Consider the following 22,983-nt stretch of genomic DNA (forward strand, 5'->3'; position numbering starts at 1 on the left):
ATTGTCAAACGATTAGTGTTACACCATTTCAGAGTGTGTGGAATCCTTGTTTTCCCATGTGATCAACAAATAAGTCTCAATTGATGATTATAATTGATTCATTCTCTTCTATTTAAGGTATGTTTTGATAATTTTCCAATACAATAAAAAAATAAGTCTCACTTTGTGTTTTATGATCAATCAATCTTAGCCATTAATTGAAATTAAAATCAAAGGTCATGATTTGGAGTAGATTTTATAACTTACTCTTGGAGTCAATATAACTCTCCTTATATATATATATATATATATATATATATATATATAAACAACCAATATAAATCTTATAAAAAAAACCAATATAATTGTTAGTTTTTTAGATTAATAATTTTCTCTCTTTCATCTCGGGTGGAACTTGAAACCTCTAACTCATTTAAACTTTTAGCAAAAATCAGTTGAACTACTCATTCTGCCCCATGTTGATATCATTATAGGGTCTGTTTGGCAAGCCAAAAAAGCTAGTTTTTAGCTTTTGTTAGGCTTATAAGCTAAAAGACTTGTTTCAAGTAGCTTCTGAGCTTATAGCTTCTAGCTTTTCGTTTTTTCTTCCTCTTTTACCCTTGTTATTTTAACTAAAATCCATATTTACCCTTTATAATTTGTTATCATTAGAATTTAAAATAAAATAAGTAAATACATGTTTTAAGGTTGCTTCTTTTAAAATCACATGTATATAGTATGTTTTAATGTTGCCTTATTATCTATTATCAAATATGAAGGCTAAAGTATATTATTTATTTTTTTATCAATTCATAGGTTCGTACATTACTATATTTTTTTTTTTGAAACAACGTACCATACTATAATTAACCATTATACTATATTTTGTGAATATATTTTGTAGTTATTTTTTCATAAAGCACATCAACCGAAATGAAAATAATATTTTTTAAAAAAAATTCAGCATATAAAAATTAGTTTAATAATAATATTTGAAAGATATATTTATTGAATTAATAAACTTAAAATATTGTTCCAAAAAAATAAAATAAACTTAAAATATTAAATTCTAAATATCTTAAATAGTATTAATTTGATAAAAAAATTTTATTAAATTGAAGATGTCTTTTTATGTCATTTTACATTTATCAGACAGTTGAACCGCTAATTTTACTAAACATTTCAATCAGCTTATCAGCTATAACTATAAGCCATCAGCCATCAACTATCATCCATAAGCTATCAGCTAGCTTATCAGCCAAAAGTTATTTTTGCCAAACAGGGCCATAGTTGTTTCTTTTAGGTTGGTTTATCACTGGTTCAATTTTTGGGATTGTCGCCCATTAGAAAACCCTCAGTACTTGGTCACGGGCTTATGTGGAGAAGCAGTGGCGGATCCAAGACCTTAGACCAGGGGGTGCAAATATTTTAACATAATTAAAAATTATACTCCCTCCTATCCTTACCATAGGAGAAGTTTGACTTTCTAGATTCATTGTAAAACTAATGTATCTAGACTATAATATTGTCCAGATACATTAGTTTTACAATGAATCTAAAAAGGAAAATTTCTCTTATAATAAGGACCGGGGGTATTATATATATATGTAGTAATAGTATTGTCATTTTTTAAGATAGTTAGAGAAGTATTATCAATATAAACACTTGGTGATTAAAGTCATAATTTCTTGAGATAAAAAATAAAAAACAGAAGAATAAAGAGTGAAAGACTTATTTTATTCCCTTACAGTTTTTTGACGGTTCAATTTAATCACTAACAAAAATAGAATTCAGATTACCTTAACATTTTTATAAAAAAGATAAATTACTTCCTTTTTTTTTGGTACAATATAAATTAGTTATTTTATTATAACAAACTAGGAATTAGTTTGTCCATAATATTAAAATGTCCGAGATTATTTGAGTTTTATTTTTGTTATGAATTTATTCGCCATAAAATTAGTGGAAACATCTATTTTTATTACTCCCTTCGGTCCTAAATATAAGAGAAAATCAACTTTTTAGATACATTGAGAATCCAATGTATTTAGTCTAAGTCCAAATACATTATATTCTCAATGAAACTAAAACGTAGATCTTCTCTTATATTTAGGACTAGAGAGAGTAACTTTGCCGGATCGCCTCCTAAGTCATTTTGTCATTAGGAATTACGAGTAAACTACTACTTTGTACTATAATATATATCACTTTGGTTAAATTACACAAATTAAGAAATGTAATTAATGTTGTATGGGAAAAAAATTATGAGTTACAGTAGTTTACAAAATTGTCCTTCATTAATAGTATAATAAAGATAAATTGAAGAATTGAACTAAGAGAGTGTAATAAATAGTTAAGGATATAATAGGAAAAATAACATTAAATATTTTATTGATAATATAAAGTGATTTATAATTTGATACAAATTTTTTTCTAAAAGTGATATATGATTTAGTACGGAAGGAATAATAATTATTTAATTATAAAATGGAAAAGGACTACTAGCTAGTAATAGTACCGACCAGAGACTGCTAATATTCTTTGTGGAAAAAAGTCAAATCTGGGAAAACGAAAAAGAACTCTAATCAAAGTAGAAAAGTAAAAATTCGTAAAAAAAAAAAAGTGTAGAAAAACTTAAAAAGTGATTCAACAATATGATGTGTCACATAGAATACATGAAGTGAGAAGATTTTGGGGTCTAGTTATAAAATCATTGGGTCAAAGGTGCAACGTAAAAAATTCAGGGTGGTCAAAATCTAAAACTATAGGATTATTGGTGCAATCTGGCAAGTGGATCAGTCTATCGTCGAGTAATAATTCACACTCCAAAGTGGAATGAGTTTGTATCCACATGGGATCGTGTCAAAACTACTTGTTTCAGTTAGAAATTTAAACAATAAAAGTAAAAGACTTTCGAATTCGCTTTGGGTTTTGAAAGAGTTTTTGACAAGAAAAAGTAAATAGTAATTAAAAGTAAAAGGGTGAGTTTTGAATGAGAACGAGTGGTTAAGTACTTTCGAATCACTTACTTTTGCTCATGGAGAAAATATAATTGAGAGGAAAGAACTCACTTTGTGTAACAAGCAAGTTCTTCGACGGAGATTAAGGGTCTATTTGGAGCACAATACTACTATACAGGGCCGGCCCTGTGGGTGTGCAAGGTGAGCCACTGCACAGGGCCTCAAACATTTAGGGTTTCTAATTGTTTATATCGGTCTATTAAAAAATTTATATATGTAAAAAAATTAATGACTTTATTACTACTAAAAATATTTTATAACACAAAAAATAAAATATTTAATAAATACACTCTTAATTTTATAAATAACTTGCGGTTGATTGTAAAAAAAGAAGCAACATTACAAGAAAGTTTTTTTCCCCAAGAAAATGTAAAGTTGATAATGATATTAGATTGAAAATGTATTTTAATGTCATTGATTAAAATATGTCGCTTTTAGATGTTATTTACTATTATGACTATTTTTTATGTTATTTACAATTTAAATAGAGAATGACTTTTAAAAAAAAATTATATTTTTATTAAAGATCCATTTAAAATTTTCAAACAGGGCCTCCAAATACTCGGGACCGGCCCTGCTACTATATGATAGAGATATGATATGATAAGAAGCTGGATAAGGATATGTTTATGATAGTGACAAGATAAACACATATTCTATCATGTATTTGGTGCACACATGATATGAAAGAAGATATCATGATTTTATCTTATTTTATTGGCAAAATTACACTGCAGGTCCTTTATCTTGTTTTTTTGTAACACTTTGGTCCTTTATCTTTTTTTTGTAACATTTTGGTCCTTTATCTTTTACAATATTTGTAACACTTTGGTCTTTTATCTTTTTTATTTGTAATATTTTAGTCATTTTTTTTGTAACACTTTGGTCCTTATCTTATTTATTTATAAAAAATAAAGGACCTAAATGTTACAAATAAAAAATAATAAAGGACCATAGTGTTACAAAAAAAAAAGATAAAGGACCAAAGTGTTACAAAAAAATAAGATAAATGACCTGCAGTGTAATTTTGCGTATTTTATTTTATCTTTGATTTTTTTAATTCTATTAAAATGATATGATATTTTATAATTGATCGGTTTATTTTTAGCAAAAATACGGGTAACGGGTATGAGTACTTAAGAGATATAATTTTTTTAGATCAACAATATATTGATTTAAATGGTAAGAGATTCAGATCATTTAAACAAGTGATCAAAAATTTCATCATTGACTTTTTCTCATGGGTACGTGACTCATGTGTTTTTAAGGCCAAGTTGCATGACCTCATAGTTATAATTGAATATGTCAATACTTGGCGGTGAATATGGATATTTAGGGCAAATTGTATTAATGTTAGTAAAATCCACACACATATAAGAGCTATTTTGACTAAATGACATTATTCACTTATCTTACTTTGACCGTATTTTTTTAATAATATATAGATATAAATATTAGCATATAAGATTTTGTTTGATTTGTTTTGATGAATATTTTAAAAATATCAAGTTTTTATAATTTTTACTAATAAACAATTAAAAATATTAATGATCAAAATTGTGCATTGACATACGTGCAGTAGCCAAACTAGTTCTCATATTTTGGGATGGAGGGAATATTTTATATCCATCACCACATTGACTAGCCATGTGAGGGGTACTTGATCTATGTAATAAAACCTAATGATGACGAATCCTAGTTCTTGTTATCTCTATGCTTCTCTCTATACTTGATCTGTGATATAATTCTGAAATATCTTTCTAAAATATAACTCTACAATATAACACTAAAATATAATTTCTAAAATATAACCCAAAAATATATTTTCTAAAATATAATTCCAAAATATATTTCTAAAAGATATTCCTAGAATATCTCACCTTTTGATATATTTTCAAAAATTTTTTTTATAAAAATCCTTTTTGTTTCTAATGTTTTACTAACTTACGCCCCCTCTATTTCAATTGGGCTCATTTGCACACACCTTACCTAATTGGGCTCACTTCCCACACCTCCACTTAAATCACTAATTTCCTTTACTCATACTACACTCCACCGTATTTATTGATACCCCCCGTTTCTCATTTAAATTCTATTTTTCTCCTATTTCTTCTATTCTAAATTCTAATTACTAATTTAAATGAGCTCTATTTTATGGTTATCTTCCAATTTTAATACCTTTACCCCACCAATTATTTAATTAACACATAAACATCCTAAAATTAAATATATTATAATAAAATAACTATTTATAAATTTGGGGGCGTTACATGTACCCTATCAAAGGATCATTGGATATTTGGGCTCGCTGAAATCATAATGGATCGGTTCCATTCTTGAATTATGGGTCTCACGTAGTCCACATGGTAACTCTCGACATCCAAGTTGCACCCTCAATCTCATCTATAGATCTCCCACCTACGTTGCCTGGGTGCGAGTACGGTACCGATACACAATACGGGTACCGGTACAGAGCACGTCATTTTTAGAAAAACTAATGTATGTGTATTAGCATAAATTAAGGTACGTGTCCGATACTTGTACGGGTACATACCCGATACTGGTACTCTCCCCCAAATGGAATATCAGTGCATCATAATCTCCCACACCAATCAGGCTCAATTTCAGACATGTATGTTACGACCCGCTTAGACCCATCACACCTGGTTTCCTATATGATCATGACATATAATTTAGGATGCTCTCCTCTGAGTTGACTCATGCCATTTTTAAATAGACAACCGAGATTAGACATTCAAAGTCACTACTTAGATGACTCTCACCAACATATAATCAATAGCTTAGTAACACTGCCTTTCAAATGACTTATCACAATTGTAGTAAAACAAAAATAATTCAAAAAAAATTGTAGTATTAATTTTGTAATGAATTACTTTATTCCATATTAAATTAAATACAAGTTAAAGTCAAACCGTATTTATAACTAATTTAAACTTAATACAAGTTGACTTTTAGTCGTATTTAAAATTGGAGTAGTATTTTATTCTCTACAAAAAAAAAATTGGAGTAGTATTGATTGTAAAAAAAAAAGAAAATGCTAAAGAGTGTCCCGGGACACTGATTAAGCATTTAAAAATAGAAATTCTGTATTAAAATACGTGCATTCAATACCTCAAAAGTATCAAAAGTTATCTTTTTAATATTAATTTTATTTTTTATTTCCTTTTTGGCATGCTTAACAAGTGTCCGGAGCACTCTTTAGCATGACAAAAAAATTAGTGTAGTATATTTTTGAAACAAATCGGAGTAGTTATGGAAAATTAAAATTAACATAAATTTCATCAATAAATATTGTTGGAAAATAAAATGTCACGCCACATAGCATTGGTAATTAGCAAGTTAAAGTTCCTAAATAAATGGAACCACATTGTCTAGTACTACACGTTCAATACATTACATTACATTACATAACATAACATTAACATAATCTACAACAACAAGAAACTCCTTTTCCTTCTTTTAATAATAAATTTCTGATGTATCATGATTCATGATGTTGTTGTGTATGTAACTTGTGTTGTTTTCCACTTCTATACATTAGAGTTAGACCCTTTTTCTCTCTCTCTCTCTCCTACAATTTCTTTGTTCTTTTCAAACGTGGACGCTTCTTCCATCACAAAAACAGGTTTTTCTTTCATCTCTATATACTCTAAATTCATCATCACATCACTTAGATTAATTATGATTATTGATTATGAATTATGATTATGATTAATTAAGAATCCAACATATATATTTCTTGTCACCTTAATTCTCATCTTGTTCACATGCAAGGTTAGATTATTTCCATTCTTTTTCATTCTATTTTTGTTTTCAATGTTTAAGAAACATTCTTTGTTTTCTCCTTTTTAAGTTTTTAATTATTTTCTTTCCTTTTCAAGCGTTTATTGTTTGAACACATCTATACATAAAAATTTATAGAATTTTTTTTCAGCTTAAATAAATTTTCTTTGATGCCAATTTAACTATAATGTTTTTTCTTCCTAGATCATTGTATTTTGTAATTATTATATTTAATTTGATAGGCCATTAGTTGGTCACTTTCATCGATTATTTTTATGCTATGGTTTGTTTATATGGTTATTTATTGATCATTTAATTTTCAGTTTTTTGTTGATTTGTAACCCAATTTTATTTAGAAACTGAAATTGATTAGTATATATATAACTAATATCACTTGAAAAAAATTTGACTACAACTTATTGAAAATTTTAATGTTTTTTTATGTTGATTCAACAGAAAATAGTCAAAGGCTAAAAGATTATTGAGAATTTTGAAGATATATATGAAAAGGGTCAATTTTGGAGGTAACAACAATTGTGTTTGTTGTGTTTTTGATGTTTGAATGATTCATGGAATGTAGAATTAATCCATGAAGATGATGATGGGAATCTTAAACTTCGAAAAGAAATGGATATTACCTCTTTTTGTTACTTCTGCTTTTTGTATGCTTTTTCTAGCAACAACCTTTAACATGGGACTTGTTTCATCAATTCATTCAATAAATTCACTTTTCTTTTTTCTACCATCACACACAAATAGAAACCAAACATCTTCACTTGTTTTTGTTGAGAGAAAGATTACACCTGTTCCGGCTCCCGCTAAGCCTCCTCCTCCGACCCCTCCAACCCCTCGTTTTGCTTATTTGATTTCGGGTTCTAAAGGCGATTTGGAAAAGCTTTGGAGAACTCTTCATGCACTTTACCATCCGTTGAATCATTATGTTGTTCATTTGGACCTTGAATCGCCGTTGGAAGAACGGTTGGAACTTGCTTCTAGGATTGAAAAACAGCATATTTTCAAAGAGGTTGGGAATGTTTATGTAATCCCAAAGTCTAATATGGTTACTTATCGTGGACCGACGATGGTTGCTAATACGCTACATGCTTGTGCTATTTTGCTCAAGAGAACTAAAGATTGGGATTGGTTTATTAATCTTAGTGCTTCTGATTATCCTCTTGTCACTCAAGATGGTTAGTTTTTTCGATCTTGTATACGAACGATTCTTTTGTTTAGTATTTTGTTCTGATTCTTAGTTTTCGGCTAAATGATTCTTATGTATATAATTGTGCAGATCTGTTATATGCTTTCACAAATTTAGATAGAAACCTTAACTTCATCGAGCACACAAGTCGGTTAGGATGGAAGCTGTAAGTTTTTGCTTCTATGTTCTTCGAGACATAAACAACTTGTTGACATGTAAATCTTGAATTATTTTGTGTCGTCTAGGATAAGATATGATATATGGATGTGTAGATAATGATGAAATGAACTGTATACCGTGCAGGGATAAACGGGCGATGCCGATAATAGTAGATCCCGGACTTTACCAGTCAACCAAGCAGGATGTATTTTGGGCCAATCCTAAGAGACCTTTGCCGACGGCGTTTAAGTTATTCACCGGTTGGTTTCCCCCCTTCACACCTTTATTTCTGTCCATATAATAATGAGTTTAATTTTGTTACACGGTAAATCACAATCTATCGCATTTATGACTTTCCGAAGTAGTTGCGATTATAGTCAAATGTTTTTAATGATCCTATGATTATGATTGATTGACGGTGTAAAAATCCCGACACTGAATCCTATAATCTTTTTGAATGTTACTTATGCAAATTTGGAGAACAATGATATAAGAGCATCAAACCAGTTATGTTGTAGTTTGTAGAAACTACTTTTCTGATACTTCAAACTCAATAAGTTATCTGTTTCTTTTATTGTCTTCTAGGAAACAGGTTCTTAAGCCATAAGTCAAACAATGACCCTTTTAAGGTCTGTTGGAATTGATTTATTCGAGCTTAGTACTGGCTTAAGCACTTGTGCTACTGATTTGAAGAGCTTACTTATGACATGTCCATATAAGCTGTTTTCATCTTATTTTCATAAGCTCTCAAGGATAGTTTATGAAAACAATTTATAGGTTATATGAAAAGATTTTGACTTTATTTTTTCTTTTGTTATAGACATAGTTTAGACATAAGTGCTTATGATAAATACTTATTCTATAAGTGCTTAATTAAGCTTCTTATTTTTGTTTGTTTGGATTGCCTTATTTGAGCTTATCTACCGGCATAAGTTTTGTGAGACTATTTGGGAGAACTTATAAAATCAGCTTATGACATTTTCGATAAGTTTTTTTCCAACTATTTTCATAAGTTCTCCAAGATAGTTTACGAAGACAACCTATAACATATATAAAAACAATTTTTATTTTATCTCTTGCTATAGAAATAGCTTATGTATGCTAATACATAAATGCTTATCATGAAAATCACTTGTGCTATATGCTGCAAATAAGTTGTTTATTCAAATAGGTTAGAGTAATCACATTTGCTTTTCAACGATTTTTTTGTTGAATTATTGTAGCTTAATTGCAGGTTCAGCATGGATGGTTTTATCGCATGACTTTGTCGAGTTTGTTGTTTGGGGTTGGGATAATCTACCAAGAACCCTTCTCATGTACTACACAAATTTTCTCTCTTCCCCCGAAGGCTACTTTCAAACCGTCGCGTGTAATATTCCCGAATTATCTAAAACCGTTGTTAATAGTGACTTACATTATATTTCATGGGACGTCCCTCCTAAACAACACCCTCACGTCCTTAACATAAACGACACAGACAAAATGATTGCGAGCGGTGCCGCCTTCGCTAGAAAATTCAAACAAGACGATCCCGCCATGGATTTGATTGATAAAAAGTTTCTTCGTAAGAGACATGGACTATTCACTTTTGGTGGTTGGTGTTCCGGTAAACCAAAATGTACCGAGGTTGGGAACATTTATAAACTCAAACCCGGTCCGGGGGCTCAAAGGCTTCAACAACTTCTAGCCGGACTAACATCGAAAGCTAAATCTGGTGAGGATCAGTGTAAATAGATCCTATTGGGAAATTTCATGATTGGAGATTATTCAAGGTTATTTTTATAGCCAAAGATTCATGCACCTAGTTGGAATGAGGTTGAAGTGCAATTGCATTTCATTCATAATATATAAGCTTGATGTTCATTAAAAAAGGCATTGATTTAGCTATAGGTTATAGTTGCTTCCATATAAAAGTACCTATGATGGTTTAAGGGTCATATTTTATTTTTGTAGGTCCTTTGACATAGAGGTTACATCATTTTTTGGAAGCATCATGGTCAAGGAATTTTATAGTTCTTTTTTGTTGTATAATTTTTGTTACTTTATACATCATGTTTCATGATCTTTATGCATTCTTACATATAAGTGAATTTTGAAGCATTGTATTTTAGGCTCAAATAGAGCCAGAAACTATGCAAGATATTTCTTAAATTGTCACTCGAGTGTGTTCACTGTTCGGTTTAGATTTGTTTTGAGTATAAATAGCATTGGACTAAAGAATAAAATAGTACTATGTGGTTTGATTCGATTTGGATTAATTCTTTGAATAAAAAATCTAACCATATGGTTTGTTTCCTTCTATTCTATGGTTTAGTGGCCATGATCGTTCATTATCAACAATCCAAGGAATCTCAATCAATCCTGAGGAGATTATGCGGTCGTTAAATAATCATGTATGACTTTTTTTTCTTAAGCAATAATGATGTATGACTATTATTCATGCTCTAGCATTTATCTTTAACATTTTTTTTTTTTTTTCAAGTGGTTAGAAATTTTACCCACATAAATAAATGGGGTGTCCGAGATTTAAATCTAGCCTCTGCATATAAAATATGATGTCTCTGCCAACTGACCTAAGTTTATCGGGACTATTTAATATGATTTTATTATTGAATAATTTTTTTTTGGCTTAATTAGTAAATGGTGCCTTAAAGACATTTTTGGTTTCACATTGGTCCCTTACAGAAAAAAAGTCTGAATAGGTCCCTTAAAAAAAATTGTTCGAATAGGTCCCTTAAAGACATATCCGTTAATCAATTTGGTCCTATGCAGACCTTTTTTTAGCGACCAAACTGATTAACGAAGATGTTTTAAGAGACCTATTCAGACCATTTTTTCTTTAAGGGACCTATTCAGACTTTTTTTTAAGGACCAATCTGAAACCAACAATGTCTTTAAGGGACCATTTTAGTAATTAAGCCTTTTTTATTTTGACAAAAATATTGAATAATTAAAAGTAAGAAGGTGAGAAGGTAGACCAGTAGCGATATAACCATCAGATATTGTTTGTCCTAGTTTTTTTTATTCTTTTTTCTTAGAAGTAAGAAGGTAGACCAAACAACAACTATTAAAAGCTTCAGTAAGAAGAAAAAAAAAAACAGCTTATATATTTTAAGAAAAATTATAATATATTGTCAAATATATCTTTTGATTATATTATAACAATAAAAAAAATAACTTTTAACCTTTTTTTTTAAATAAAGTAAGATTTACCAAACAACTTTAATTTTTGTTTTAAAGTTATTATTTTCAGCTTTGGTTAAAATAACTTCTACATCTAAAAAAAGAAACTGGATCAAACGATACCTAACTATTAGACTATTATACTCAAAAGAGTGCCTAAAAAATTATGTTCTCTTGTGAAAATTGATTTCACTTCTAAAATTAAATTTTGCTTCCTGCAAGTTTGGGTGTGTGACATAGTAGTAGGTTTTTGTAAAAGGGTAAAAAAAGCCTCTGTTAACCCTTCACTTCCTCAAATGAAAGGGTTGACTAATCTTAGAATCCAAACATAGGAATGATTTAAATTTTATAAATACAATACAACTAGTAGTTCTTTATAATTGTATCTTCATTGCTTTCATAAAATTAAAAATAAAATATTGCACGAACATTTCACATTGTGCACCAATGGTTCCAAGAAAAACAGTACAACACATCAGCGAATATTGCACGAACATTTCACATCGGTCAACTCGTTCCCCGCAATCCCACGTATAAAAGTCAAATAATACTTTACACCAACCCACGTTTTTTTTCCGGTTTAGTGCTAAGAGTCTATTTGGTAAAAATAAATTATAAGATACCTGATAGCTGAAAAGCTAGTAAAAGCTAATAGTTGAAAAATTAGCTACTTATAAAATGACATAATTGATATTTGGTAGTTTCTTTTTTAGAGTGGGTAGTTATTAAATTAAAGAGTAAAAAAAGAATAAAGTGTAAAAAGCTATAAGCTCAAACGCTACTTGAAATAGCATCTGAAAAAAAACTATAAGCTAGTAAAAAAAGTTTGTTACCAAACACCTCTAATTTTTTTAAACAAACTTATAAGCTCATATAATAAGCTATAAGCTAGTTATTTGTGTTACAAACACACCCTAAAATTTGTATCTTTAAGATGAATAAATGAAATGTCTAGGTTCTGAACCCAACCCATAAATATAAAATGCGATGTCCCTTACCAACTGAGTTAAGCTTACAGACATTCACATATTTTTTTTCTAAAAAAGTAGTAATAATTAAATATGATATTTGCAATTATAATGTTTATTTTTTTGGTTCATGCAAGTTTTTTTGTTTGGATCTCTTTAAAAAAAGTTTTTTTGTTTGAGCTTAGTTTCTCTAAATTCAAAAACAATTGTTTTGAGGCCTAGTTGAATTAATTTGTTTGAGCTTAGTTTCTCTAAATTCAAAAGCAATTGTTTTGAGGGCTAATTGAATTAACTTATTTTTAGTTTATAAAAAATAATTTATGCAAATAAAAAGTATAAATTAAGATCAAGTCCTCCACAAATTCTTTTTTTGCCAAATAGCCTGATGGTTAAAAATTTCACCCTTAAGGTGGATAAATAGGATGACTGAAGTTCAAACTCCAACCTCCTATATATATATATATATATATATATATATATATATATATATATATATAATACAATGTCATGTCAACTCAGTTAAGCTCAAGGGACCGAATGATGACCAATATATTACATGGTAACAAAACATTCAATAATCAAAGCTTGCCACAGTAAAAGCAACATTTATAACTAGATATCATCGAATTTTATACATAAAAATGAGTAGCTTTCCATGTAGTGAAATGTGAAATGAATATGTAAAATAAAAATATGGATCAAAGCCATAAATAAAATCTTACATAGATTTTGACCTCTTTTACATTTTTCCATGTGCCACTTTATCTACAACACTTTGTTTTTCTGTTTTTTCTTATCAAATCTTACTCTTCTCTTTTACCTGTTTCCGCTATAATCTAACAATAATAATGCAAAAATTTGTTATGTTACAACTTGCAAGTAATAATGAAGGAACTTACTTGTATATCTCTCTCTCTATATAACACTTGAATATGTCCTCTCACTCACACCAAACTATATATGAATCATTTTTTGATTGTTGTGTAGAGGCGGCTAACTCAAACCATCTCGAGAATCTTGACATTTCCCGTGGAATTTGCGGCGATTAAGGTTGGCGACTGACCTCGCCAACAAACTGAGGAAACAAACTGCGCGGCATCGTCCACTTCGTGACCAGAAATTGGATCTGTGTTTTGAAACTTGAATTGCAATGCTGGCATAGGGAAGGCCTTGTGGTATATGAACACCTAATCCACATAGAGATAACTTCAATGGTACTATAAAATAAATTCGGAAAAAAAGTTTATATAGAAGGATATTTGAAATATACCTCGTTTGTCTCTGAACCAGTAGCGATATAACCATCAGATACCGATAATCCCACGAAGTTCTGCGACAAAAGAAACATGCTTTATTGTAACATATACTACATAAGTCGTGGAATTAGTCTCTAGCAAATGCGAAGTAAGAGCTATGAAGTATTTACACTGCCACAAACACTAGACACGACACCGAAAGAAAAGTTACATGTTATTGTGTATGTACCTTAACATTTGTGTGACCAGTGAACGATTGAATCGGTGAGTCAATAACCCGAGATGAACAAGTAGACAAATCCCAAAGCTTCAAAGTATTGTCCGTGGATGCTGAGACAAGGTTGACATTGTCTACAAACTTGATGTAGCTCACGGTCTTATTATGTCCAACCAAAGTACAAAGCGGCACTCTTAAGTTGCGTAGATCATAGTAATATATCCGGTGATCTGCCGAACCAAACGCAAGATAACGAGCAGAATCGAGAGGAAACTGAACGCAGCATACATTCGCCTTTGTTTTGATGGTACCGACACTAACTCCCTGCAATAACAGCCCAGGTGAGAGAAACAACTCATCATACATCCAGCACAAAAATATACAAAACATGCAATATAACTGCAGTACGTTTAGTTTTCAAAGCTTGACATCCACCAAGTGCAAAAATGGAATTTTGCCTGATTGATACTCCATAGCTTAACGGAACCGTCGTCGCTTCCACTCGCCAACATTGTCGGATCTGCTGATGAGAAATCAATGGACCACACTCGCCGCTCGTGCTCCCTCATTTCAGATAGTACTTGACTTCTCGTAACATCCCATAACTGAACAAGATAACAAGTTACAACACTTGTTAGAACAAATACAAAAAAAAACACAGAGAACACGTGATATTTGATCATGGACGGAGTTCGGCTATTTGTGTCTTCGTCTGCAACTGCAGTACCTTTCTATTATCACTGAATACTACGGTTCGGTTTACAATATTACCCTCGCTTGAGCAACCTATCCACTTATCAGTAAACTATGACGCATACCCAATAATATTATAGTTATAGAAATCGGAAAACAACTTATTAGTGGCATTTGACTTACCTGTACAACACCTTCGAAGTTACTTGAAGCAATTTGACTTTTGATGTATGTATTCCAACATAAACTGCTCAACTTTGACCTGCAAGCCATCTCCACTACCGGATAGTGGATATCACGATCCTCATTTATGATTGTATCACATTCAAATATTTTGATTTTCTTATTCACACCGGCGGTAGCAAAAAATTCTCCGTCACGATCGAAACTTAGCGAGCATACTAGGTTGGAAGAATGCAAAAGATCTCCTTGCTTCAAGTCAGCTTTTACTTTGAGCTTACTGAAAGACAAGTACTTGCACAAACCCTCGAGAAATGGATTTATCCAAGCACTTGCGCTGTCTCTTCCTTGCTCTTTCAACGCCAAGTTATTAATGAAACTTCTTTCGTTCAAGACGACAGACCCTCTCCCATCATTTGGTGCTATAGGTGAATGTCTAATTGACGGTCTCCCCGAGGAATAGGTTGGTTTGCATCGTGTTAAAAAGTATGCTGACTCAAGTTTCTTGAAGTTTTTCATTAGCCGTGAACTTTTTGAAAGAAAACTTCCCTGACTTTTCTGATCATTCTCCATGTTATCATCACATTCATCAATATGCATCCCTTGTCTGACTCGTTTTCTAGTTCCTAAACAAGTGGAATCCTCGCCATCAACAACTGTCGTGGACGGAAAAGTTGACGTCAAACAATCATCACTCCCTCGTTCAGCACCGGAAATCTCTTTAAATCTTGTTTGCTTCTTGGTCACTTCTTCGATATCTGAACACAGAAAAGAGATAGTGTGTTGCAACCTTTCAGCAACTTCCTGTTTTCTTTGTTTAAGTAATGAAAGGAATTCGAGTAACAACTCCTGATCTTCTATCTTTTGTCTAAGCTCTATTGCTGCTTCACGTTCTTCCATATCATCACGCTGTTCATTAAGGAACTCGCTCTGCAACAACTCGCTGATACACAAGAAATAGCTTATACATAAGCACTTATTTAGAAATAGCTAATCAATCAGGGTTTTGTTGCTTAACTTCTATATGAAGAAACTTATAAGTTTAATATGATAGGTCACTAATTGAAATAAAAAGTTGAATAAAACTAGGCAAAATTCCTGAGTTTAGTAAACAAATGGTTCCAAACACCTTTGAAACAAAGACACGGGCACAACACTGATACTAACACATTGACATCGGTAATCATTCGAGAAAATTGATCAAAACTCATGATTCAACAAAGAAAGACAAGTCCATAACTCACCAAACAAATGGTTCAAGTTTATCTTATATAAATAATTGAACCGAACTAATTCGTTTCTCAAGAATTCAATGTGAAACAGCTTGTAAGGATCTAATTTGAAAAAAAAAAATGCGAATTAAAAGCAAAAAAGAAAACAATCCTTTCAAACGTATACTCGATATGTAGAATTCATGTGATGACGATAAATTACCCTAGTGTTGGACGACTGCTAGGGTCAGGATGTAGTAACCATAAGCAAAATGAAGCTTCCTTAGGCCACTTTAGAAGTAACTGTGGAGGAAGAACTCTATGTCTAAGACTAGACATTGTTCTACTTTTCTCGTCTCTTGAGCTCGGTGGACAGAATAGCTGTTCAAATGTAGAGTAACCAAGTTAGGCTACATTGAAACAATGTTAAGGTCTCTTCAAACACTACATGCTTCATAACAAAGTAATGAAGATAAAACATACAAAATAAGCCTATTTGGATAAACAGCTTAATTAAGCACTTATAAGATAAGTGCTTACTTATAAGATAAGTGCTTACTATATAAGTGCTTATGTATAAGCTATTTCTATAACAAAAGATAAAATAAAGTCAAACTGTTTTTATATAAATTGTTTTTTCATAAGCTATCCTAGAGAGCTTATGAAAATAACTTATGAATGTGTCATAAGTTGTTTCCATAAGCTCTCTCAAACAGTCCTACATGTGCTTATGCCGGTAGATAAACTCAAATAAATCAAATATAAGAACTTATGAATTGAATAAATTGTGTTACGAACCTCGAAAAGAAGAATCCCCAATCTGTAAACATCCGAAGCACATGAACTAGGAGTACCTGCAACCTCTTCAGGACTAGTGTACCAACTCATCTCCATTAGAAGTATCTGTTTCATCGGAAACGATTGCTTCTTTCCTTCCACTTCTTCATCCTTCCTCATATCTTTCATTTTATTTTCTTCCGTTTCTCCTATTAACGACGCACGAGCTGCATAGACAGCACTTGACAGCATGCAACTAGAATCAGACCGAGCATCGGTTGTAATCTTCGCAGCAGGCATAAAATCTTCACTTCCTAAACTCTGCTGATGATGCATATCATGAGGACAGTGAGATGTCGGAGTTTTAACCTCAACAACTTGGTCATTGTTCATTCCATCTCCTAAAGAATCTGAACCAGTATCCGAACAAGAAGCTGATTCGATAAACGAGATATGGTTGAAAGACGACATGACAAAGCAAGAAGGCCTCACATTATGAACTACAACACCTTGACAATGTGCCGCATTAACAATCTCTACTATTTGCCTAAATATATGCAAGCATTCGAAGAAATCTACCGAACGATCGGGTTTATCCAACCATTGCCTCAAACTAATATCACCCCATTCTACTGAACCAAAGAAAGGGTCATTCTCATTCTCAACTTCATCCTCACAAAATCCACCTAAGTTTTTGTTTTGATCACCTTGCAAACCATGAATCCAATCTCTTTCCTTTCTAAACCTAGAATCTTGCGAACCCTCGCCCGAAAAAGGGTTTTCCCTTTGGTTCCTATCTGAGACTCCAGAACTATTCAAAGCCCTAGAACTCTCAGAATGACCCTCCATCTTTATCCACTTAGAGTAATTGCACTTGCATGTATAAAAAACACAACAAATCCAACAAATAGAAAACTATTCAAACTTGCTTCACACTCATCCAATTCCATCATCACCATGTTAACACAAAACTCATTTCATTGGTCACAGAAAAACCAACAAAAAACCAATATCAAGATCAATCTCTCAGCTTTCAACTTTCACCTTTCAAAAACTAAACTTGATCACAATTTTCACAACTTCATGCCAAAGTTAACCTGAATTCACAAACTTTTTTTCAGAATGCATTTTATTTTATCCTATAAATAGAAAAGTAATTCAAAATTAAAAAAACAAAAAAGGGTAGCTTAAAAAACAAATCTTTCATCAAGACAAAGATGAAATTGAGAAGACCCAACAATCTTCATCAAGACAAAGATGAAATTAAAAAAACAATCTTTTCAACTTCAAAAGTAAAACATAAGTAGGAAAATAAAAAAACAACACATACCCTCTTCCAAAAAAAGGACTAAACTTTATCCAAATTGATCAGAAATTTTCACCACCACCCATCATCAAAGTTAATAAATGAGCAGATAAAAACATGTAGAGAGAGAGAGACAAAGAGAAAGTGGCAGAGAGAGAGATAAGAGATGTTTTACCAGTGACACCATAAGAGGAGAGGATCTCTTGTTCCTGTTTCTGCTTAGGCCAACCTTAACACAGAACCACACAACAAAAGTTTAGTTCCACAACTGAACCACCACAGCCTCATAAATTTAACATTTTTAAAAATGAAAAATAAAACAAAAACATAAAATATAATATAAAATGAAACGGAAGTACAAAACAAAACAAAAAAATAATAATAGTGAAGATATTTAATATAATATTTTATTTTAGTTAGAATAAAAAGATTGTTAGAGAATTATTCTAAAAGGAAACTTTCTATATTTTTCACACCTATTGCTTTTGTTTCCGTATTGGGTATATAATATCCATCAATTTGAATATTTGTTATTTTATTTTACTTTTCTTGACCCTTTTGGAGAACCTCTTGTTTCCACTTCTTCTTCGTTATCTTCCCGCTTTTTTATTACTATTTATTACAAAACTACGTGGCTCCATTGTGACCTTAAGTAAGGTGAATGAATGAGATTACTTTTTTTTTTCTTGACCTTAAGTAATGAGATTATATTTAATAAAGAATGATATTTTCCTAATCCCTAAGTATGTATAAGTAAGTCATAGAAACATCACATTATTTTAGCATAAGTCAGTCAAGTTTGAATTCTGGAATTTAGACTAATTTTTTAGTTGATAGGCTACTTGATAAAATGCCTAAAAAACTTAACCATTTTTTTCTATGTACTATAAAATATTTTTTGCGCGCAACTGCAAAAATTAATTTCTCTGATCGGATAAAATCGTAAAAGATGGCAAAACTTTCCCACAAGAGAATTTAACTAGTTCACACTAATTTCTCGAGCTAACTAGTTAACACAAACTAAAAATATATATAAACAAAAGAAAGAATTGTATTTTTATAAAAGTACATGGATTGAGTGCGGTTGTCTAGGGTGCAATCAAGCTGCAGTCAACAAATTAGAGTCGTTTGGTCAAAATCAGACTCAAATTTTAATGGAGTTTTGATTTTTACAAATATAAAAAATCTAACTTTGACATGAATTGTTTGATCTCAGTTTCAATCTCGTTGATTGCTTGCGGTCATGAGTGCTTGCAACAACTAATTTGAATTCTATCACATATATTCATTTAGAGCATCTCCAATATATGTATCTAAGAGAGTTTCATATAATGATGACATATTTCTTTTCTTTTTATTTTTCCCATTGGAGTAACTATGATATGGCAAGATGAATGCCAACAAAATGATTCAAATACGTTATTTAAACTACCGTATAATTAGTTAATGTTGACTTATTTAAGTGGACTAATTTAAATAATTTTGTATAGAACTATGAGTTGCTTAAGGGTTGTATATATAATTTGGTATCATTGGAGCAAAATGTATATGAATAGTATAAGTATAATATGGTATTTTAAGAACCATTTTAAGTATAATATTGTATTGAAAATTGAAACTCAGTTATTTTAGAACAATTTTTTTACAAATAGATAAGTTATTTTGGACCACCTAGAGAGTAATTTAAAAAATGTGGACCTTGTTTGATTTTTAAGAAGAAAAAATAATAAGAAAATATGCATAATACACACATAAACATTGTGCGTACTACCTAACTTTTTTAATAACTGTGTACTGTGCGGTGGTATCTCTGTTTTGAAAACATATACCACTGAAGTATGAAAAATCTATTTAGGGGTTAGCAAAGTATGGTCTTAAAAAGTAACAAGTACTAATTAGTTGTTCATTATTTTAAATTATCATCTTAATCTTAACAATATTCGACAACTTGGAGACAAAAGTTTCTTAATTTCAGGAGTACTAATTAGTTGTGTTAATGTGAATCCTTTGGGTGAAAAGTTGATGATGCTTTGGGTAAGAAATATTTGAAACATATATTGTGTGCTTTTGTAGTGGTTTTACTCCATTAAGTGATTTTTGCCTCCTCCCGATCGTAATTGCGGAGATTAAATCGTGGTCCTCCATACAAAGTTCAGCGTCAATCATCACTGAATCAACTAACTATCGGTATTTGTGTTCATTTTTGTATCTACTTGTAATATTTTTTAAGATTCCACAGAGATTGCATGATCATTACAATTTTGTTCGGAAAATCTCATGCACGTGATCGAATAAAATATTATTCCACACATCGAAGGGTCTTTGATGAATAAACCGTAGAGAAAATTTTAAAACAACACACAAAGTTTTATTTGGTGCCTCTTTGGTTACAAGAATTTGTAATCCAATCCATGTATGCATCTGGACAAGTTCAAATTAGTAAAGGTGGACTTTAGACCTCAAAAATAAAAATTAGTTAAACAAAAGAACAAATTTCTTCAAGTAATAAATATAGTTTATGTTTGTGGAGATTGTGTCTTAAAATTAGGGTTTTCAACATCTGGAGCATGTGATTGATACGAATTAGGAGGCTATGTGCTTCGAACTATATAGGCCAAAATTTCGAGGCCTGCCATTTGCGACATTAGTTGATTTGAATCATGGTAATAGAACAAAACATGAAGATTGATTTTCCATTAAAGGGAGAGAGAAAATAAGAATACAATGTGAATATGAGAGAGAAAAGTGTCAAAAAGTTACGTAAAAAAATTGTTCAAATACAAATGTTCTTTCTGTAAAAATAAAGTTGGAAAATCAGATTTTACTATAACCAAAAAGATGGAACAAGAACCAAAGATAGGGTTGTAGTGTTGAAAGCATCTTGTACAACACATTATAAACACTTTGGGTAGATATAAATCATATTAGAGGAAGGATTCAAGTTCTCTCTCATGTACAATTGTTGGATTTTCTTTGAGGTCGAAATAAAGGAAAATGCTATAAATTAGGGTTTATTCTTGCTGAGCTCTTGAAATTAATAATTTTTTAACTTTAACCCATTTGGGGTTGGTCTAGTGGTGTTGACTTGAATCCTTGGAGTATGCTCCTCTCAAGGTCTCAGGTTTGATTCCTTCTAGTGCCATTTTCGGTGGGCTAAGTCCATACAGAGCAAAAAAAAAAAAACTCTGGCTTTAAATATGGCCCCCACAAGTGGGCGGTGAGATTTGTCCCCTTTGATTAGTCGATCATAGAACGGATACTAAGTTTTCAAAAATAAATAAATAATTTTTTAACTTTTTTTATATATCTTGTAAATATTCATTGATATATAGTGAATAAGAGAGTTGATCTCTCCTCTGTAAAAAAAAAAAAAAAAAAAAGAGTTGATCTCTCCCCTAGACATATCTAGGTTGAATTAATTAAACAATTTTGGTGTGTTTGTCCATCTACTCTCTTTATCTTTGTTCTTTGAATTGATTAATTATTTGTTTGTTCTACACATATGGTATAATGTCAAGAGTCTCAAATTGATCTTTGTTCAGTCAGTTTTGTTTATCAAGATATAAATTTTTAGAGACCGTGGACGGATCCAGGAATTTTAGTAAGTGGGGTCAAAATGATAACGTAAAAAAATATAAATTGTTATTTGTATAATTTTAACATTTTCTTATACAAAATTACTTATTTTGGTTTATTAGTCAATACTCATAAGATACTCATTAGTATTATAAATTAGTCTTAACTATATAAAAACGATAATACCAAATATATGGGGTCACATTGCATAAATAATACTAGTATTAACTAAAAATATAATAGGCAAGTGGGGTCGGCTGACCCCACCGCCCCCACACTAAATCCGTCCCTGTTAGAGACTCATATTAGCCCATATAAAATTGTTCATGACCAATTTTTCACAATCGTCGACCCGAGATCGATGAGACTCACACTCAACCGGATACTTCCATGTGTTGGTGGTTATGCCTAAGTCGGATCACGTAATGGTGCTCAGTCCTACCCTCATGCCTCTCTATTTGCATTTTTTATTGTTTGGGTTGCTTTTTTGTTTATGGGTTTTGTACTCAAGTGAATCTTATAGGCTTCATATTTTGAAAATTTTCTTTTAGCACTTCTTTAGTCTTCTCATGCGCTCAGCAAAATTCTAAAATTATTCATATCCAGCTGCTTAATTAGCTTAACATGTCTCAACTAATATAAGACTTAATAGATAAGAGAGAGAGAGAGATACAACTTAAGATTCACTTTGGTGACTAGAGGGAGAGGGAGGGGTTTGGATTACACGCTGTTACTGCGTGACGCAATAACTATTTCTGCTCATCCGATCAAATTTGATGGATGAGATTAAATAAAGTAAAATCCGACTACTAAGACAAGAACCGCTAGATCAAAAATTTGTGGCAGAAATCTCTTATTACGTGAAGCAGTTACAACAGTGGATCTATGTCCAAGAGGGAGTACGTGTACGGTACAAACAATGATGTGTTGTGAGTAAATGTGTTATGAATAGTTGGAAAAGATGAGTATCCGTGTTTTGATTCAGACCACAACGTTAAAATTGAGGAGAAGTGTGTGATGTTATGCGACAGACAACAAAACCTATAATAATAAACTCTAATAAATGCATCTCCCTTTGCTTCTCTTTTAAATGCTTTCTTGTTTTGTTTTTTTATTGATTTCTCCATACTTGTGTTGGTTTGTAGTAGGGATGTTCGCGGTTCGGTTTGGATCGGTTTTGAGGCAAAAACTTATCCGATCCAAAAATAAATTCATTTACGGTTTGGTTCGGTTTTGGATGACAAATAAACAAAATCTGATCCAATCCGATCCAATATTATGCGGTTTAATTTGGATCGGTTTTTGGATATCCAAATTATAAATTGTAATTTTTTTTAATAAATATAAATATTATAAAAAATGCTACAAAATAATAGTTTGACATTTTTGACAAAATAAATATTAAGTTTGATGTAAAATATAACATATAATATATTAAAAATTAATATTTTGG

General features: G+C 31.1%; 2 protein-coding genes across 5 annotated transcripts; one reads left to right on the forward strand and one right to left on the reverse strand.

The window, feature by feature from the left end:
* Window positions 1-6,336: 6,336 nt before the first annotated feature.
* LOC123895160 (beta-glucuronosyltransferase GlcAT14B) lies at window positions 6,337-10,323 on the forward strand. Its single transcript, XM_045945385.1, has 5 exons — window positions 6,337-6,645; window positions 7,260-7,993; window positions 8,095-8,170; window positions 8,308-8,423; window positions 9,398-10,323. The coding sequence occupies exons 2-5, from the start codon at window positions 7,393-7,395 to the stop codon at window positions 9,895-9,897; spliced, it is 1,293 nt and encodes a 430-aa protein (XP_045801341.1). The 5' UTR covers window positions 6,337-6,645; window positions 7,260-7,392; the 3' UTR covers window positions 9,898-10,323.
* Window positions 10,324-12,972: 2,649 nt separating this feature from the next.
* LOC123895161 (protein SPA1-RELATED 3) lies at window positions 12,973-18,572 on the reverse strand. Of its 4 annotated transcripts, XM_045945386.1 has the most exons (9): window positions 18,431-18,572; window positions 18,130-18,183; window positions 16,670-17,745; window positions 16,095-16,252; window positions 14,664-15,603; window positions 14,246-14,392; window positions 13,800-14,111; window positions 13,585-13,644; window positions 12,973-13,501 (listed from the first exon to the last, which is right to left on the reverse strand). In XM_045945386.1, the coding sequence occupies exons 3-9, from the start codon at window positions 17,495-17,497 to the stop codon at window positions 13,313-13,315; spliced, it is 2,634 nt and encodes an 877-aa protein (XP_045801342.1). In that variant the 5' UTR covers window positions 17,498-17,745; window positions 18,130-18,183; window positions 18,431-18,572; the 3' UTR covers window positions 12,973-13,312. The 4 variants fall into 4 exon arrangements, with proteins under 4 accessions (XP_045801342.1, XP_045801344.1, XP_045801343.1 ...); XM_045945388.1 differs by having other exon boundaries at window positions 18,130-18,432; XM_045945387.1 differs by lacking the exon at window positions 18,431-18,572 and having other exon boundaries at window positions 17,979-18,262.
* Between the last annotated feature and the right edge of the window lie 4,411 nt (window positions 18,573-22,983).

The sequence above is a fragment of the Trifolium pratense genome, linkage group LG7, assembly GCF_020283565.1.
Source record: "Trifolium pratense cultivar HEN17-A07 linkage group LG7, ARS_RC_1.1, whole genome shotgun sequence".
NCBI classification, from domain to species: Eukaryota; Viridiplantae; Streptophyta; class Magnoliopsida; order Fabales; family Fabaceae; genus Trifolium; species Trifolium pratense.

What these genes read in the sequence shown, in the direction of transcription:
- LOC123895161 (XM_045945386.1), bottom strand. Translation starts at nt 17,497, where the DNA reads ATGGAGGGTCATTCTGAGAGTTCTAGGGCTTTGAATAGTTCTGGAGTC. An exon ending in AGCAGTCGTCCAACACTAGG is followed by an intron (nt 15,604 to 16,094) that starts GTAATTTATCGT and finishes CTTGTGTATCAG; the next exon opens with CGAGTTGTTGCAGAGCGAGT. An exon ending in CTGGTCACACAAATGTTAAG is followed by an intron (nt 13,645 to 13,799) that starts GTACATACACAA and finishes CTTTTGTCGCAG; the next exon opens with AACTTCGTGGGATTATCGGT.
- LOC123895160 (XM_045945385.1), top strand. Translation starts at nt 7,393, where the DNA reads ATGAAGATGATGATGGGAATCTTAAACTTCGAAAAGAAATGGATATTA. An exon ending in TCCTCTTGTCACTCAAGATG is followed by an intron (nt 7,994 to 8,094) that starts GTTAGTTTTTTC and finishes ATAATTGTGCAG; the next exon opens with ATCTGTTATATGCTTTCACA. An exon ending in AGTCGGTTAGGATGGAAGCT is followed by an intron (nt 8,171 to 8,307) that starts GTAAGTTTTTGC and finishes TATACCGTGCAG; the next exon opens with GGATAAACGGGCGATGCCGA.